General features: G+C 43.5%; 2 protein-coding genes across 2 annotated transcripts; one reads left to right on the forward strand and one right to left on the reverse strand.

Annotated features, from left to right (window-relative positions):
• The first annotated feature begins 2138 nt into the window (after nt 1-2138).
• On the forward strand, nt 2139-4423 carry LOC101161707 (uncharacterized). The gene is made up of 3 exons (XM_004066343.5): nt 2139-2721; nt 2806-2839; nt 3328-4423. Exons 1-3 carry the CDS (start codon nt 2485-2487, stop codon nt 3705-3707), a joined length of 651 nt encoding a protein of 216 aa, XP_004066391.1. The 5' UTR covers nt 2139-2484; the 3' UTR covers nt 3708-4423.
• An 8867-nt stretch (nt 4424-13290) lies between these two features.
• tnfsf14b (TNF superfamily member 14b) lies at nt 13291-16069 on the reverse strand. The gene is made up of 7 exons (XM_004066342.5): nt 15925-16069; nt 15455-15710; nt 14844-14903; nt 14730-14760; nt 14455-14532; nt 13798-14032; nt 13291-13669 (listed from the first exon to the last, which is right to left on the reverse strand). The coding sequence occupies exons 2-7, from the start codon at nt 15671-15673 to the stop codon at nt 13495-13497; spliced, it is 798 nt and encodes a 265-aa protein (XP_004066390.2). The 5' UTR covers nt 15674-15710; nt 15925-16069; the 3' UTR covers nt 13291-13494.
• Between the last annotated feature and the right edge of the window lie 3729 nt (nt 16070-19798).

The raw sequence follows: 19798 nt of genomic DNA on the forward strand, positions 1-19798 counted from the left end.
ATCAGTTTTCCGTAGGTGAAATCTGAAATCCCTATTCATGCCGTTACCGTTGTCGCTGCACAGTAGAAAGGCGCTGGTTCAAATCCCTAATTTGCCTGTTCTGCCCGGGCATCCGTGGGTTTTCTTCAGGCGCTCACAGCTTTCTCCCACAGTCCAAAAACTTCCAGGGTCGATTGGTGCCTCTCAACGAGTGAAGAAAAGGCTTTTATTCTGGAGGGAACCAGAGTTCGTTTCCCCCGATAATCCAGAACAAAATGTCCATCTAAATCCATCCAAGCGGACCCTGAACCGCTCCTGGATCCATCTTTGGAGGTGTTCTCTGGTTCGCTCTGAGTTTCCTCAGTCTGAATACATTATGTGATCGGGCATTATGCCAGGCATTATGGGATGTAAACAGAGCCCCGGACAGACGGAGGGCAGCGATGCAACAGCAACTGCAATGTGGTCAGATGACTGCAGAATCAGTAAAACAGCTTTGAACGTGACACATAGGGCTGGGCGATGCAGAATTTTTACATCACCACATAAAACAAACAACAGTTTTTGTCAAATTTAAACACTCTGTGACCCATAAGGCAAATATTTATTCACCAGCAGGTACTTTAGGTTTAAATATAAGTCAGAACAGATGAACAGGTTTTGTTTTTCAGATAACTAAGAAAAGGCATTTCTATTACAAACTAAACTGAAACTTAAAGCAAAAGCTTTCAAGTTTCAAAAGAGAACATGAAGAAAACCGAATGCTAAACTGTTTTCTCAAACCCATTTAAAAGCTGAACATTCATTTACAGAACACACATAAAACTGATCAATAATTTAGTCAACATCCTGTGAATTAGTGGGAACTAAAAGCAAATTCTCTGAGTTCTTCTGGTGGTTTAGCCTGTTGCTGCTGTGCAGGTCTGACCTTTGTCGCATTTAATCCTCTGCCTCTGCTTCAGACGATTAAAAAGGTTGGTGGGATTTCCAGTTTTGGAAGGAACTTCTGCACGATTGACACGCTACTCTGTTTTATACATATAACAGTAACACCCCCACAGAGGGGCCAGATTTAAATTTTTGAGTCACCTGCCGTTAGATTAAAAATATCTACCGGCCAAATTACAACACTAACAGAGGGGCGTTTATTTATATATATATATATATATATATATATATATATATATATATATATATATATATATATATATATATATATATATATATATATATATATATATATATATACATACGAGTGCTAACAAAAGAACTATTTCCAATGAATTTGGATGAAGAGAACCCCTCAAAACAAACCATTTGTTACACAATGCTATTCTAAGATTTATTTTTCTAATTTATTGTTTATTGTTGTTTGTTGTTCATTTAGCTATTGTCACACGAAAAAGGCTAAACTGGAAATTATTATTATTATATTAAAGCAACCAGGAGAATAAATTAGGAGTGTGTATCGGCTTCTTTTTGGTGTTCCTGGTGAAGGTCAAATGTAAAGGTCATCTGTGAAGGTCAACAGAGTTTTCTGGCTATCATAACAACTGTCTTTTTTGTAGCTATTTTTACACGCGTATTGAACCCCAACCCAAATCCCACCTTAAGTATAAAGTGGAACGACTCCAAAGGTGTTGCAAAACGCTTTAGGAATTTTAGGAAACACCCCCGCCCCCCCCCCCCTCCCTTTCCCACATGTCTGTCATTTTCACGTGGGGCCGGAATTTCCGATCCGAGGCCGCACCTATGTGATTCTCCTCCCCATCTCAATTCTCTTCCCAGGATCCTTTGGGCTTTTCACCCTCTGTACGTTTCATCCTCTTTTCTGCGGTTAAACTCAAAACTCATCTGTTTCTTTCTGCCTTCCCCATCCTGATTTGATTCTTGTCTTTTTATTTGTGTTGTGCTTTTAATTTTTATTTTAAACTTCGTTTTGTAAAGTGTCCTTGGGTTTCATGAAAGGCGCTTTAAATAAATGGATTATTATTATTATTATTATTATTACTATTATTAGTAGTAGTAGTGTTTTTAAACAGAATGATCCCGCAGTGTCCGTGAAGTGCGTGCGTTGGGAAAGTCGGTCCGTGACGGAATCAAAGCTTCTCACTTTACTTTCTTTCCAGCGCGCGCGCGCTCCCTCTGAAGCGCACCTGCAGGGAGAGCCGCGGAAAGTTTACAGCTCCTATTTTCTCACCTATATTAAAGCTGGTTGAGATAGAAACTCCTCCTCGTTTGTCTGTGTGTGTGTGTTCATGCGTGCGTGCGTGCGTGCGTAGGCGAAAGGGAAACCCATGACTTCCGTGTATTGCCTCCCCGTGAGAGAGCGCACGCGCGCTTGGGGAGGATAAAAACTCCTATAGATCGTGGAGCCGCGACACTCTTCTTGAAGCTCCTGGACTGCGCAGTCGCGCCACGCGTGGACCTGCCGCTGCAGCCGCTCACACCGCGCGCAGAGGGATCGTTTCTTGGAGCTGGGACGCACGCAATCATATTTTATTCATGGGACGCCAGGATAAAGAGGTGGACGAGGAGTCGCTCCAGACCCGAGACCGCGCCAGGGCCAGATGGATGGACGTGTTCCTGCTCGTGTCCGTCCTCATCTTGTTTCTGGCGGTGACGGCTCTGGCCGTCGGGGAGTACGTGGTGGTGTCGGAGTTTGGCTCCAGAACCGCCCGGGTCAGCGCTGACAGTAGCCTCTCCAAGCAGACCCCAGACGCGCCGGCAGCAGCCTTTAAGGTCAGCTGACCCATCAATCATCTTATAGGAGAAGAAAGGTTTCCTTTCACATTTCTAACAGACATTTATGTGTTTTATCAACAGATGGACAACTTTGCATACGTGGAACCTCTGCACTGTAAGTACCTTTTATGTGGGATGTCTTTGCAAAAAGTAGTCTATAAGTGTATAACTATTGGACTTTTTCATGAAAAACAGGGAGGTGGAAGCTGTTTCCAGCTGTAATAAGTCTGAAAAAAAAATCCTCAGAAAATAGTATTATCTGTGCAAAAACTGCTAAATAAATTTTTCTTTTTTTTCAAGTGTACTTCAAGTGTACTTGAAGTACACTTGAAGTACACTTGAATATATATATATATATATATATATATATATATATATATATATATATATATATATATATGTGTGTGTGTGTGTGTGTGTGTGTGTGTAAATAGTATGTAATGTATATAGATAGTAATGTATGTATATGGAGAGAGAGAGACTAAAGCTCTGAGACGGAAGTGCCGATTCGATATGGAAATTTTTGCCTTGAAGTGTCAAAAATCCTTTTCGAATGCAGACTTTGCAGCAACTTATGGTTTCTGTATTTGTGTCTTTCCTCAGCCGTCTTGGAAAACAAGACTATGACGTGGCATCAGTTCAACTATGGGAAAGGCACATCCGTCGGAAGCAAATTTGACTTCAACAAAGACGATCATTCCCTGAGGCCGCTCCAGGCCGGGGCCTACTTCCTTTACCTGGAAGTCAACCTCACCTGCACGGGCAAATGCCACAACCTTCATCTCAGCCTGAACGTGGACGACAAGCTCCTCTGCAAAGTGGATCTGAGGAAGGACCAGAGGTCTGTGAGCCATAAGTGCTGGACGGTGACGCAGCTGGATGGAAAAGCGCTGCTTACTCAGATGAGAGTGTCGAGTATAGACGTATCTCACTGGAAGCTAGAGAAGAAAGGCTCGGGACTTGGAATGTTCCTTATTGGCTGATACAGGCTGGAGAGGGGGGCGTACCTGTGACCTGTTCGTGGTAGCTCACCTGCAGACTTGAACACAGGTGACCATGACGATAAAGTAGCCGCCCGCAAGGGCTGCTTGGAACCAAAGCAAGTGCGTGCAGAGGTTTCTTCCAAGTAGAAAACAACCACGGCAGGTTTTTAAGGTGGATTTCCAGTTCAAATTCAGTCATCGTAAAGCAAACTGGAGAAAAATAGAAAAATAACCTTTTTTTAATTGTAAATTCTTTTAAAAAATCGTATTTTTAGTCTATTTATTGAATGAGCTGTAGTTATTTATGCATGTTTATGTTTAACTGTTTTCTGTGAAAATGGGTTTTCAACGTAGATGTCACTACATTTCTGTCAATGTGCAATACACGGTGATAGATTATAAATCTATTTCCATGACACCAAAAGCTGCAACATCGAGTTTTCTGTGGGCAGGAAACCCTCAGCAAGCCCATCATCGCTTTCTTTTGACTGTCTTTGCAGTAAAAGGAGGTTCAAGCGAGTGCTGAGGGCAAACAGAAAGAAATGTCTGCATATTGGATTTGGATTTAAAGCTAAAAAACTATTTTAATAATAATGTACGTCATGGTGTAGACCATGTACGTACGGAATAAAATGTACGTCCTGTGGACAGTCTTCTCAGAGCTGAATGTATTGGAAGTGTAATTTATATTAAACTCAATTGTGGTCAAAAGAAAACAGCTGCTTTTTTATTTGGTGTTTTAAAGACATGAGGCCTGCTGTTCGATGAGGTATTAAGGTGGAATAAATGATTTGTTTAGAGAGAAGGGGAAAGTTCCCTGTCATATATGGTGCAGAGCGGGAACTGGACGTTTTTCACATCCTGTTTATTTGTCATGTGGTTTTAGAAAAAATAAGCTGTGAGCCTGCAAACAAATATGCATCTCCTGCATTAATAAATTCCACATGTTAACAAAAATGTACATTTCCCACTGTCATGTTTGTAAAAACAGATTGGATTGCATGTAACATTTATGCACATAACTGCAGAGTCCCTGATTGGCCAAGAAAAACAAACAATTGAAGTAAAAATAAAAAATAAACTCAGTTGGTTAGTTTTTTTTTTTTACTTCAATTGTTTTTTTTTATTGGCCCATTAGGGGCTCCGTACAAAAATGATTACGAAGATTTGTTTCTTTTTTTTTTTATATTTCCGATTTGACCAAAAAACTACACTTGCTTTTTTTTAGTGCATTGCATATTTTCATACCGAAACATTTTTTGCTTTGCAGAGGCGCGTCTGGATTCCCATGACACTAAAAGTTCCGGAAATATTGGTGACGTTTTAAGTTCGTCTGTCAACTTAACGGAAAAATTCTAGTCTAGGAGAGCTTGATATCAGTCATATTTATTTTTATTGGAGCCTTTTTATCTGATGACAGGATCATATTTGACTTCGGATATTTTAAAGAAACTAGAAATATCCGAAAAGGAGTGAGAAAAAGAAAAAACCCTCATAAATTAGGGTTAACACCCAACCCTACCTAACATCGCCCTGTTTCCTCACTTGTAAGTGTACTTTCAAATAACAAATACACATAGAAATACACACACTCGGCACACATTTGTGAAAACACTCGTTTGTTTACAGGGTACAATATTTACAATCATATCGGCGATTATTTATACTTTGTACATATGAATGTATTGATCTATAATCATATTTCTATATTTTTTCCTAAATTCCTTTATGTTCTTTTCTGTTTTCCCATATCTGCATCTGATTAGAGTTGAGATTAAATGTCTCATTCTGCAAGTTAAGGTGGTTCCCCAAAACACACAAAAAACCCACAAAGGTTTCTTAAAAAAAATAAGGTGCAACATGACTGAATGACTAAGCAACCTCCAACTAAGAACACGATCAGAGAACACGTCGGGTCCCTGTGCTCTTCCATCCGGGGGCCCAAATCCAGGCCTGGAGGGCCGGCCTCCTGCCGCTTTTCCAGAAATCCTGCCTTGTCATCTGCTGGTTACCTGGATCAGGTGTGTTCAGCCAATGAGGAGCTTCAGTGGTTGGAAAACATGTCGGGCCCTCAGGGCCTGGATTTGCGCCCCGTTTTTGACTCAGCAATGCCTCCATGTGAAAGTCTTCAGTAAACGACTTTTCTAATATTAGAAAGTGTGATGTCAGCGGCACAATAGAGCGACTTCAAAAGTGTTTAGTAAATGCGTAAGTCAGAAGGAACTTCACCGCCGTCAGGCTGCTGCAAGCCTTTCAGCCCACACAGGCGCGCACAGCGTCTCAGTGTCAGTCTAGTATTTTGCCTTCAGGACACGTTTTGAAAGTGTACTACGGTACTTCCTTTTGGGTGAATCTTTTGAAGCCCAGCCACAGTGGCACCTTGTTTTTTTCATGTCAGATTGCCGCTGCAGCTCCTTGATGTTCTTGTGTTTAATTTGTGTGCTTCTGTTTTATCTGTTTGACAGGAAAGCAGTTGGTCCTTCTTTTTTTTTTGTCACAGACTTTGTTGAAAACACAATAAACTGATTCTACAGTTTGTATCTTGAGGCTGCCCCGCAGTCTGAACCACACGCAGCAGCTGATGGCGGCGCAGTGGGGTAGTGGTTAGCACTGTTGCCTCATAAGGAGAAGGCCCTAGTTTGAATCCCGGCCGCTGGCGTCTTGCGTGTTCTTCTTGTGCATGTGTTGGTTACTCTCTGATTTGTGTGTGTTCAGGTTGTCTGCTGTGGATTTTAACAGAGAACCCCCCCCCCCCCCCCCAAAAAAAAAGCTCCTCACAGAAGCTGAGAAAACATGTTCAAATGTTTTCCTGTTGAAGAGCAAACGTTGATGTGAGGAAATGCAGATTATGCCTTACACGGTTTTGTAATTGAGTCAATATCGTGTCAACAGTAAGTTGACAAAAACTAATAAAAAAGTTTACAGTTTTGCTATTTTGTGGTGTCTAGTGGAAAAGCTGAATTGAGCCACAATATTATTATTAGGTTGTTTTGATTGCATTTGTGGATATAGATGTTTGTGATGCAATTCAATGGTTTCAAAGGTCGGCTGATAAAGGTCAGTAGTGAAACCTCTGCACAACACAGTCCAGTGAAATGAAAAAGAAAAAGAAAAGAGGCAAACAAAGAGCTTGTTTTGTGATATTCTTTGCATGAAAAACTGCAGCTTTATCATATTTTATTTGTGTTTTAGACCAATGTAAGTCCAAGCAAGCAGCTATGCACTTAACTGGAATCCAGTAAAAAATAAAATGAAAAAGCATGTACTTTTGAAAGATTCAGCTAAAATCCATTCAAATCAAACAGTTTTGTGTCAGAATCAACGTGGAGCAGCCTCTCCCATCGTGTAGAAGTGAAGCTTCCTTTGCAAGAACAGAATAACAACAGTGCTGCTGCAGCTAAAGAATCAGCAGGAAACTCTCTTAGAAAAGACAAGTCCACTCACCACAGCATTAATCTACACTCGAGAACCACCACTGAGAATTAAGGCTCGTGAAGAACGTCTTATGAACCGTTTCATTCCAACAAATACAAATGAAAGTCAACTCACCAGCAGAGTCTGTTCAAAATAGGGTCATGGCTTCATTGCACAGTTTCCAACATGTATTTCAGTTACCTTATCTACTCCTACCATACTGTGACTTTCTGCCAGCGGCTGTCAGTCACAAAGCATGACACACCTTCTCTGAAAGTATGATAGGTACAAACAGAGTGGTACGCCCCAAGAAGAATGGTACGCCCCAAGAAGATGATTGAACCCACGAGTTGACTTAATTCATGACTGTGATTTAATGACAAACGTCAAAAACAGTCAAACGGTTTTTGGTAAAAGTTTACTAACAAGTTCAACGTGTCTCATGATCTACTGATGACACTGCTAGTCTGCTGTCTAATGTCCTGAGATCGATTGGTCATCACTCTACCCACCACCACGGGGAATTGCGTCGTCCCTCCTGGAACACGCAGGACCCTTTAATACCTGAGCTTTAGCTCAGGTATTAAAGACGGTGACGGTGGCCACAAAGAGTGACCACCGTCACTCTTTGTGGTGTCATTGACCAAGTTTCATGTGCTTTGATGGCTCACACATCCCCAAACCATCAGTCATTCGGTCCAGCTCCATCTCCAGCGGTGCCAGCAGATTTGGCACCAGACCAGGGCGGCTCTCCTTTGCACCAAGGAGAGCAACTGCCGGATCGCCAGTCATCATAGGGTGGTGGGATCCACCTACCATCCTGGTCAAAGGGTCCTTTCTCTCGTCGAGGAACATCCCCATTCAGGCTACCTCCCACAAACTTGCTCCCCGATTTATCGGACCCTACGCCATTGACCGGATAATCAACCCCACCTGTGTCCGCCTCAAGCTTCCCTCGGCTCTCAAGGTCCATCCAACGTTTCACATTTCCCAGATCAAGCCTGTCCACGAGAGCCCTCTGTGCCCGCCGTCCACTTCCCCGCCATCCGCCCGAGTCATCGACTGCGCTCCGGCTTTCATGGTCAGTCGGATTTTGGACGTCCGGCGCTGCGGTGGCGGCTACCAGTTCTTGGTGGATTGGGAGGGCTATGGTCCAGAGGAACGTTCGTGGATCTCCTGTTCCCTGATTCTGGACCATTCCCTCATCGCTGATTTCTATCGTGCCCACCCGGATCAGCGTTCTGGACCGCCTGGTGGCGGTCGTTGTGTGTGTGTGTGGGGGGGGGGGGGGTACTGTCATAGTGCGTCTGTCAGCCCAACCCCTCCGCTCCAGAGGATTCCTAGCTGTTGCCACTCACCTCATCAGCCCTGCTGCCTTCTTAAGGAGATCCACAGCCAGTATTCGTCGCCAGTTCGTTGCTCCTCCATGGTGCTTGTCTGGTATCTCATGTTTATGCCAAGATATAATTCTTGTTTAGTAACTTTGCCTTATGCCTTGCTTCCAGGACTCTATCACCACGAGTGCTACCTGGGATTTCCTCCGGAACCGCCTGTTCTATCCACGCTCTCCTCGCCAGCCGTTCATGCCCTCTCAGCCTCCACAGAAGCCCTCTAGCAACACCTCGTCTTCCTGTCACTCACCTGCAGTCTCGAGCCGAAGACATCACCTCTGGAAGATCACCTACAAGAACAAAATAAATCCAATCACTTACCTTAAAACTCTCCTGTGTTCCTTCCGAGTTCCAGCATCTGGGTCTGTCTCAAAGTCTCCAATACCATGACAACAAGGATCATGAATACAAAGAATTCAATAGAAAATTCTAAACTGAACTAGCTAAACAGACTAAACTAAAGTGGGCATCCCTACCCTTAGACCCTCCTCTGTAAGGAAAAACTCCTAAAAATATATAGATTCTGTAAAAACCTCAGGGGTGTCCACATGAAGGAGGGATCCTCCCCCAGGACGGACAGGTGATGTACCAGAACTTTAAGAGAAGAATTAGCTGATCTATCTCTACAACTACATGTTAAAATAGCGCAGCAGATGAGCTTCATCCAGATGGAGTTGGGGGACGGCTGGGGGCACGAGACGAGCCAGAGGCAGGATCCACAAACAAGTTTAGGAGCAGTAGTAGAGACGAGCCCGAGACGAGGTACTTGGTCAGGTACAGGAGCACGGACAAGCCAACTGATGATGAGCAGGACGTTACTACAGATGCTTAAAAATCCACTTTAATGAAAATGGTGTTCATGGTGTTTTTATCATGTTCTTGAGGCCTTTTTTTGATGATGGAGGACAAGTGTAAAGAAAAACAAGGATAAAACTTGACTTCTGAGTATTTCTTTATTCAAATCATTGTGAACCACAAGCAGACAAAAAAAATGCCATTTGAAAAAGCTCGTAGATTCTAAAAGCAACTGTCTACTGTCTACTCCCAATAGAGATGCTGTTTGGACTGTATTCAGAATCACGTTTTAGTGACTACAGAGACTCTGCTGACAAATGGAAAAAGGCATGGAGGAAGCACAACTATTGCCAATGACAATACAAGAAAGTCTGCAGAAAAGAGCAAAAGATTTGTATCAAACAAAAGTAGGACATTCTAGCCTAGTGAACGAGTTCTGATTAAAAACCGTAGACCTGAAAGAGGATCAGGTAAAGCTCCCTGTCTACGAGGTGAAAGCAGAGAAGTGAAAATGTAAACCTGCTTATGAAAGACAAACCTGTTCAAGCGTCTGACGATGGGGAGAGTGGTAATGAGTATTTATCATGAGCCACCTCAGGTTCTTCTCAACCATTAGACCCTACGGCTAAGACAGAAATCACCAAACCCTGCTCCACCACCACCAGAGCCTCCTGGTGGAGACATCCTGGAATGTTCTGATTCCCCGGCTGACAAGAAAACGAGACAACAGACTCAGTGGTCGGTGACCAACCTATCAGCTCAACATCTACCACTTCCTCCTCTGAGGGACCTGCGGAGGACAGATGCCAGCGACAGCAACGTGAGAGGCACCCGCTAAGGACGATTGATCTTTGACCAGCTGGGCCTCCCGTGAGGTTACAGCCTCTGGCCTGCCCCACAACTGTTTCCTACGTACCCAGGACTGGTCCAGTGGCTGCCAGCTCCTCGGTCATACCATTCCCATTTCCCTGGTGTGTGTGAGGACTCTATTTACAGGCAGTTGTCCAGGATGTAAAGGATTTCTTATGGATGATAACCACAAGCCATCCACCGCCAAGGGGATGGTTCCCACATGGATTTTTCAAAGGGTCTTGGAAAGAATGTTCCCCCTATCAGATGATTGAACTCATAAATCGCACCACTTTTTTTTCAGTGGGGCAACAAAAGCAGAGAGGTAAAAAAAATCATGCTTTCCCCCATTTTTTTTTCTACTTTCGAATACTTAAAGTGTACTAAAAGTAACAGTAATCCCACAGCATTGTCTCATTACATTCTCTAGGATCAAAACTCGCCCTGTTTCTATCAAGTACACCCAGCTGATCAACCTCATAGCTAACAGGTATGAGAACATGGTTTTGTGGAAAATAACCTCCATTTCTGCAGAGCTCTTCCTCCCCCATGGAACAAATGGATTTGCTTTGTTCTGCATAAAAACCTGCAGCTGTTTGTAGCTGTTGTGTTTAAGTATAACGTGATAAAATAATGTAGATCAAATCATTCCAAAGCCGATTTTCTGATCTATGAACAGATGTCTTGTTGTTTTGCATGCATGTGTGCAGGTCTTCTTGATAAGGCGGAAAGGCAACTCTTCTGTCATTTCAGTTATCGATCATGTTTCTCCAACCCACTGAATCCGTGAATTCCGAGTTTTTTTTGAGAATTTCTTTAGAATCTGTGCCAAAAAAAAGCGAAAACATGTTCAAGTGGTCAAAGTGAATCCCTCCACCAGAAAGAGGTAAAAGCACGGCTTTGTGACCCCTTTCTGTCAAAGCTGTCAAAAGAAACAGGCCTTCATTTGGAAAAGCAGCAGAGCCGGCTCTGCAATGCATCATGGACAATCTCAAACAGATGCTGTGTCCGAGCTCCCACCCTAATCCCTATATAGTGCTCTATATAGGGGTTAGCCATTTGCTAGAGCTGTCTGAATCTACAATTCCAAAATCCAGTGCCCTAGAAATTTCCCAGAAGTCTCTGTGAAAACCAGTGTGCATCGATGCTCACTAGATCGGAGAATATAGACCACAATGCATTGCGTCTGATTTTTTAATAAAATATTAACGTTTTTATCTTCAGAAGACAATGAATTGTCTCAAAATGCTCATATCAATTAGATTTTAACTTTGTGAAATCGTTGACGTCGTCTCCGTAGTGAGCGTGGAGTCTGAATTGCTTTACAATCAAGGGCTCTACATAGTCCCACTATTTAGTGTTTTAGTAGTTAGGGGTTAGGGCGGGAATTTGGACACAGCCAGAGACTTAAGCACTTTCCCATCCTAAGCAGAAACCTAATTTAAATAAAAGATCCCCATCAATCCGTTTAACTGCACCGTACCCGTCCACTGAGAGTAAACATGAAGGGAACTGTAGGTCAGGTCTGGAAGGCGGGGTTGTTTTGTGATGGCAGAGAATGGGATGTTTTTACATCAAAATGGCAACACTGTCCAAAAAAAGTGCATCTGTCATTTCCAAAAACATGACCAAATCAGAGTGTTTTTTGGTTCTGCTCAGGTATGAAAACCTCTGCTGGCAAAGCAACGATCACTAAAAGGCACAAGACAGAGATGTCAGGTGAAATGTTTTCAAAGAGTCAGGAAAAGCATGTCAGCGGTCAGAAGTCAACCACAGCTCTACGTGACAAAAACAACCCGTGTGGCTGACAGAAAAGAGAGCTTGTGTGCGATGTTGCTTCTTGTATTGCATTAAGCATCAGCGTGGAGTCCAATGGTAATTCCAATGAAAAGGACATTTGGACAGGATAAGTCTTGTAGCGCGCACATAGAACGTTTCACACGTCTGCAACAACACGCCTTGCTTTTGGGTCCTAAAACGTCCTCACTGGTTGTCTGCAAGACGCTCTTGTTTTTTTTTTCTGATGTACTGATGTTTATCTGCATCTTACAAAAGGAAATGACCCAAATGTCTAACTGCATTTGAGGTCAATCCTTTCATTCACTTCGGCTTCTGTGGGGTTTTTAAAAACGTTTTTCTAATTTTCTGCACTGTTTTGTGCTGTTCGTATTTCTTCTTTTTTGATTCTTTTTGATGTTTGTGCTTCGTAATTCAGTAGTAAAATCCGTGCACGCTCAACAATCCATACCTTCTGATTTTTTTTCCACACGAAACTGGTATCTTGTGTGAAATGTAAGAAAAGCTGAGTCAACAGCTCCAACCCGCTCTTTTCACTCCATCCTTACCTAACCACATCCTGCTTTTCGTACACACTCGCTGCCTCAGAGGTGTTTGTGTAGGTTGAATATCCTGCACATTTGTAGACCTGCAGTTGCATTTTGTGGGTTTGCACTTGTTTTTTTTGCTGTGTTTCAGAAGCTTAAGCTCCAAACACAATTTGTCTGACAGGAAAAAGGTCTGTACCTTCGTTTTCTGCTCTAGATTTTCACGGAGAGGATTGAGTTAGTTGTCTAATTTTAGCTCCAAGCTTTTGTCTCATGACAGCTAACAGCCAAACACACATTTATAGCCTTCATTCACTATAGAAGTGACCAACGATTCCTTCCAACACCGTTAGATGCTGACACACGCCTGTGGTGCTTGCTTTGCTTCGGCCCTCCGTCTGAACACAAGCTCTTCTTAATTTAACTTGTAATTAGGAGTGTGTCAGTAACTCTGTTCTCGACTGCGTTCTTGCTTTGCGATAACCATCGAGGCAGATGCCCAAAGGTTCAGCATGGACCTGCAGAAAGATGTGGTTGCTGTTTGCAGAAAGATGTGGTTGCTGTTTGCAGAAAGGGCAAGCCCTGAACCTGACATGACCATGTCGCGTTCAGGGTTTGACCCTTAACCCCACATGGTCATGAACCCAGCATGACCATGTTTCTTATTCTGCGGTTTGGTTTCCTGATATGGCCTTTTTAATCACTCTAGAGATAATTTTACCGACTTTTTTTTTAAACCTCTTGTTTATGTGTCAACGTGTGTTTTTTCTGCATCCATTTGCCTTTGGGAGTGATGTCATCATCTCTCAATTTATTTTACTGAAAAAAACTTTATTAAAATAACAAAACATCTTGTGAAATGTAGCATTAAATATATAAAGCTGAATATCAGATACATCTCTGTCACAGTGGTTACTTTTGTCATAAATATATCCATTAAGAAGCTCTTTGGTGTACAAGTATATAGATGTATATGTGTGTGGATAAAGTGCCACAGATACATGTTCATAATTCCTATGGAGAAACCATAAAAGCCCCCATGAAGTTTTCTGTCGGTCCTGGTCGCATGTCCTGAATATTCTCCACTTTAACAAAAATTTCGTCCCCATTCTTTAGTTGGAAAATCCCAGCCAAGAAGCTGCTCCACAGTTCCTCTCCGTTCGAGTGCTTTGAGCCCCGGCAACGATTACTAAAGGACACAAAGCAGAGATGTCACAAGGAAGGTTCAGATTTCAAGAAGTAAAGTGTTACCAAACATGTGTGCAACTCTAAGACAGGAAAGGGAAGAAAAAGAAGAAGAAGGGTACACTGACTCACCTTTTGGATTGCATGAGCTCTATAGGTAAGCCATAGGCTGTGGTGCTTTTCATCACTTTGTGTTGAATTAGTTTACACTCATTCAATGCGATCAGCTGCACTTTGGAGTAGAAGTAGTAATGACCAGCTTTCTGAATTCTCAGTCGACCGTTCTGGTACAGCATGTTGTGGACGCTGGCCTCGCCCTCATTCACCCACTGCACTATGTCGTCCTGTCCCGAATAATTACTGGCACCTAAAGGGAGAATAAAAGACGAGCTGAAATTGGAAAGTAAAAAAATCTGAACAAGACTCGACCTTTTCAAGTCTTGCATAGGTCTGACTTGTTTTTATGGTTCTTAATTGGAGTGCAATGAAACACTATCTTCACGATTCGGTTCAAATGCTGGTTTTTAGGTCACAGTTTGGTTTCGGTTCGATTTATGATTGGTGTATTTACGAAAAAAAAACCAAAAATTCAGAAAAAAACCTTAAGAAAAACCCGTCCGTTGTCTTATACGAAGCTCAGAATCATGGAGTCAAACAATAAATCAAATACTGCACAATCCACACTTAAAACATGGACCTGATGGAAGAGTGACACACTTTCCCCCTAAATCGGTTCAATGGTGTCACATACGGCCTAGAACTGAGAAGTGGGGCTTCCCTGGTTCTTACCCAAAAGGTGAGCAAAGGGTTTGCTGGCCTCGCCCTCTTTGACCCACCGTTCTATGTCGTTTTCCCCCACCACACGACCTAAAGGGAGAATAAAAGACAAGCTGGAATCTGAAAACGAAAATCCCAAACAAAACTCAACACCTCAAGTCATGAAGAGGATTAAACGGTTTTTAAGGCTAAAAAAACACAAAAACAGGTCAATGAGAAAGTAAATATGAATTACAGCTTTGGGAATTTATCGTTATAATAAATCGTATAAAGCACTTGGTACCTACCAATTGATCCTACTTGGCTCATTAGAGTATTCTGCAGAAAAAAACGAAACGACAACAGTTTGAGAGATTGGTTGTTTTTTTTTAAAAAGGGTCCAAATTGTTCAACTGCTCTACCTGCTGGCTGGAAAGTGAAGGACTGGACACGTTGCAGAGACGATTACAGGAGGAAAACCCCTGCAGGCCCAGAACAACGTGATCAGAAAGAGCCTTCATGCATCTGAGCAACTTAATGTGTCTATGCTCCGACAGAAATGGCTGCATGTTTGTGTTTGCTTCAGAATACGATGTGTCTGTGTGTGTGGAGGGGGCACATTACAAGTATTTTTGTTTAAAAAAATGCATGCAGGTCCTCTGTATCTGTTCACACAATGCAATGCTGAATGACCAAAAAATAAATAAGAATCCCCCGTTTGGTTCAACACAGGTCTTTTTCCGTGAAATTGAAGCAGACATTCTGTCACTGTGCTCTGAATACGTTACAGGAGAGGCAGGAGAGCAGCAAACAGCATTAAGAGAGATGTGACAGTTAAAGGGTTGGAAGTGTAGCTCACAGAGGAGGGAAAAGGGAAGAAAGGCAGATGACCTGCTGCCCAGGGAGAAAATGACGTCTCAGAAACCGCTACTGTCTACTCATGACGACAAGCGAAACACGGAACTTCCAAAGGAAAAGGAATTTCCATCTTCTGCCTCTCTTTCAGCGAGGAGACAGGCGCAGCGAGCCTCACCTGAGTCCTCTGATAGAGATTGATGATTAAAAATCCTTCAACAAGGAGTCCGATCACCGTCAGCCCCACCAGCAGCAGCAGAAACCTCTGACCATCCCGGGCCCACTTGGTTTTCCTTTGAACGGGTAGGTGGAGGTCGCTGGCCTGGCTGTCAACCACAAAAACCGGGGGGTAGGTGCTCACACCCGTCTCTGGCAGGCCTCCGGGTCCCATTCTCATTTAAATGTCACAGATCTAAGGGTCTTAAGTGGAGATGCTGAAGGAAAACCAAATGCACAAACGAGGAGAGATGAGCAGATGGAGGAAGGCAGAACAGAGGATAAAACTGACTTTGAGAAACGCTTCTTTGACAAAACCAGTTTCTGGAAGGTCGTTTTTTACCAAACCAACTATTTCAATCATGCAGGAAAACAGCAGAAGTGAAAGCTGTGGGGTTGAACCCTTCCTAGAAGTCCTTTAGAGAGAGTTACCTTAAACGTTCTTCAGCCCACCATCCAGAAGCAGAGGGTCATTTTCACTGGAGCTCCTGGTTTTTCTCACAGCCTTCAACCGCCCAACCATGGAAATGATCTGATCTCGCCACCTGTTTCCACTTTTAACCGGAAAAAGCTGTCCTTGAAGTTCACTCGCCTGCCGTCAAGTGTCACTAATATTGCTTTACAAGCGAGCTACTGTAAAGAGGAAATGAAGATACGACAGGGAAGGCAGACGCAAAGAGAGAGTAAGTGGTGTGCATCAGTGTCAGAGGGACACTCCCCGCTGAATAGAGACTTATCGTTCAACAGCTGACACTTCCCCCTCGTTTGCCACAGTTTCTAGACTGGATTTTTTTGCGTTTTTAAATCTCGTCTGTGTGGCTGCATGTCTCTAAGATGTACGGCCGTCTCCTGTCTGGATGGATTTATGTGCAGATTTTGTGGAAGTTTTCTTTGAAAGGTTTGCAGCACGGCCACCACCACAGCCTCGCACCCTCAGGAACACTCAGGTTCATTTCTTACCTTTTTCTCCGTCATTTCAAACCGTTTCCACAACTTTCTAGATTGAGTAAGAAAAGGCTGCTGATCACGATGACCAAGGACACGCTGTAGGCGACATCATGTCTGGTTTCTTTCTGGTTTTTCACCAGAATGACTGTCAGTGTCCTCTCTGAGAGGATCTTGGTTTTTAGAAATCTAATTCTCCTTATTTTGCATCATCATTTACTGCTATTCATGATTTCTCTCTAGTGTGAATCCTCCAGAGTAAATGTTCATTTAGCAGAAGTAGTCAGAGTTTGACTGAAAACTCACTCAGCACTTGTCTTTGCTGTGGGAGGGGGGCAGTTTGACTTGACAGACTCCACATGGTGCAGTCACACAACTCACCCTGACGGACTCACTGCCCACACACAAAACACCTTCTACCTAGTACACATACAGTACAGTGTAATTACACACGTGATGTTTTTATTTCCGATTCCATAAATCATAACGACCAGATTCCCTTCCACGTTGGTTTTGGACTCCACCCCGCTGGTCGCATCATTGAACATGTCACAGGCCCAAAGCCGAGTCCCTGATTGGTTGACACAATGCATCACCCTCGCCAAAGTTCAGATTTTTCAATCTGGGAACACTATTCAGCTGCTCGGCTCCCAAACTCTGGAGTTCCCTCCCTCCTGACCTCCATAACATGGACTCTTTACAAACATTCAATTCAAAACTCAAAACTCTTCTGTTTAATTCTGTCTTCTCTTTCTGATTCACTCTTGATTTTCTGTCATTTGTCTATTTATTCTGCTTTTAATGAACATTCTTCGCCTTTGTTTTGTCCTTGGGCTCCTTGAAAGCTGCCTTTAAATAAAATGGATTATTATTATTACTGTGAAACCCGAATCGCGCCACGACGCTCAAATCGAGCAGCTGCCGGAGCGACGCGCCACGCCCATGTCAGGAACTCTGATAACGTCTGTGCATTGACTTAACATTGATGCTGCGTTCACACCAGCTGCGTGTGGTGCGTTCAAGAACGTGCTTTACGCGGCTCCGGTGGTGTTCACACCGGACACGCAGGGAACAGCAGGGACGGGAATTCTTTTTCTTCTTCTAGTTTTTTTACTGGTTACTAGCACTTGTCCACCTCCTACAGAAGGAGGGGGCTTAACGTGAAAAGTCAAAGTGGTTCAAATCCCACAAATCTTGCTTCAGGCTTTTTGTCTTCACAGTTCTGTTCCTAAACATTTTCATCTTGGGGTCATGGTTATCCGACCGGGCAGAAAAAGCGCAATTATTCATTTCTAATGAATTTGAAATCACATCCGCCACCCAGACCAGGGCAAGCAGGACCGCCACAGGGGCCCCCAACGCCAGAGATCAGGGGGGCACAGAGGCAGGGAGAGTGTAGGGCCCAGCCCAGTGAGAAGAACAGCCCTTGTGAGCCTAAGCTCACAAACATATTTCCCCCATCGCCCCACATTTCCTCCTGAAGCCTTATTCACCTGCACCTGTACGGGGGTTTGACCTGTACAGGTGCTGTGGGTTTTTGGGTTTCCGTGTCCGTGGGGGGGGTCGTAGAGAGGCGCAGGTGCATCCTAAGGGGAGCACAGGTGTGTCTTACAGTTCCCTATGGGAGGCCGCATGCGACATCATTCAGACATTGTCGCACAAACTCTACTATATACAAAAACTATCAAACTCAAACACACCACTAGGTTCTACATAATTTATTGTTTTTGATCATTTCATCAGTGAGAAGAAACTTACCAGCCAGTGATGGCAAGTGGAAAGGGGGCCACAAAGGCGGGGCGGGTAGCGCCTGTGGGCCACACAACGCTGCTTGAGGCATTAACTTCTTCTTAGAATCACTGCGGGGTTAGACGCTTCAGACGAGGACAACATGACTGTCAAGCCTTGTAACTGAACAAGTTCCTTGTTATTTTTAAAACTGAAATAATGACATTGTTTTTCATTTCTCAGCGGTTCATTATCTGTTTAAGTTCTCCAGCTTGACTGTCGCACAAATTCACACGAGCTGTGAAGGGAATTCACACGGCTGTGGACTTTACGTGAACGGGTAACTTTTGTTTCACTTGAACTTTTCACTTTGGAGATGCACTAGTTCCCTTTTTTTTGTGATGACAGATACATTTTTACCGTCAATGGCAGCAGTGTTTGTTTTTCCCCAGATTCAAACTGTCATGCTTCCCATCTTGGTCACAATGACAGTGTGATGCCTTCAAGGACTTGTCTTAAAGACACAGTAATCAATCAGTAGAAAAAGCAAACAGTAACTGCTGTCTGGATTTAAGGGGGGATGTAAGGAAATGTGTGAAAAATGATGATTGTTTGAAGAACTATTTCAAACGATCTCTTTAAGAAGGCTTCTCAGTTCTCAATCTATCAATGGATTTCAAGTGTACCTCCCTCTTGAGCTGCGTTCACACTGAATGCAATTCTTGCGGGAGAGGCAGCAACTTTCAATTTAAGATATGCGATCTGAGGTCCTGCGGCGTGATTTGAGCGGCGGGCACGGCACAAAGTTCTGGCAGCAGCACGATTAGGGCGGCAAGGTCAGAGCTCAAATATCTGAGTTTTGGCCAGGTCGCCGTATCGGATCTACCAATCAGGAACTCGTCTTTGGGCACTGATCAGTGCCCATCAGTGTATTGGGTAGAATACACATCTAATGCGAGGGTTTTTGTCCTGAACGCCCATCTATTTTGTAAAGCCACTGGGGCGGGGGGGCTTATTTTCATAGAGACAATAATAAAAATAATAAAAATGGTCCTGTAGATTTTTTTCAATTTTATTTCCCCCTCTCTGGTTAATGCAGGACAGTGAGCCTTCAAAGTGGGTCACAGAGACACAGAAACACTGGAAACAGTAGTGGCTGTCATACAGACACAGCTGTGTGAGTGAGGCTCCCAGTGCCGGGAGAATCTCTAAATGATCCCTTGAACCCAACGTGGAGACGCCGATGTACCGATGTGTACGGATGTTTTACTAAATAAACCTGATCTCTCAACGTCACCCGTGTCATCCATAAATTGTAAATGAGATCAACATAGGCAACCTCTTCATGTAGCGATCAGGCTAAAAGCGTAAGCTGGAAGCTCCTCCCACACGCGGCCACGGCGTCAAGCTAAGGAACACGTTTTTGGACAGGCGGCGAGCAGAGAATTCGCCGCGCAGTCAAGGAGAGGCGGCTGACACAGATTTGCAGCGCGAATCGCATTCGGTGCGAACGCAGCTTTAGTGACATCAAAGTAGATCATCTAAATATCAAGTGGTATGACATAATACTACATTGATGTCATAAAAATTATAAATAGCTCTCACCAACTATATTAGCCCTGACCAGGGGTTT

This window comes from Oryzias latipes, chromosome 1, assembly GCF_053564925.1.
Source record: "Oryzias latipes strain Hd-rR chromosome 1, Olatipes_Hd-rR_3.1".
NCBI lineage: Eukaryota > Metazoa > Chordata > Actinopteri > Beloniformes > Adrianichthyidae > Oryzias > Oryzias latipes.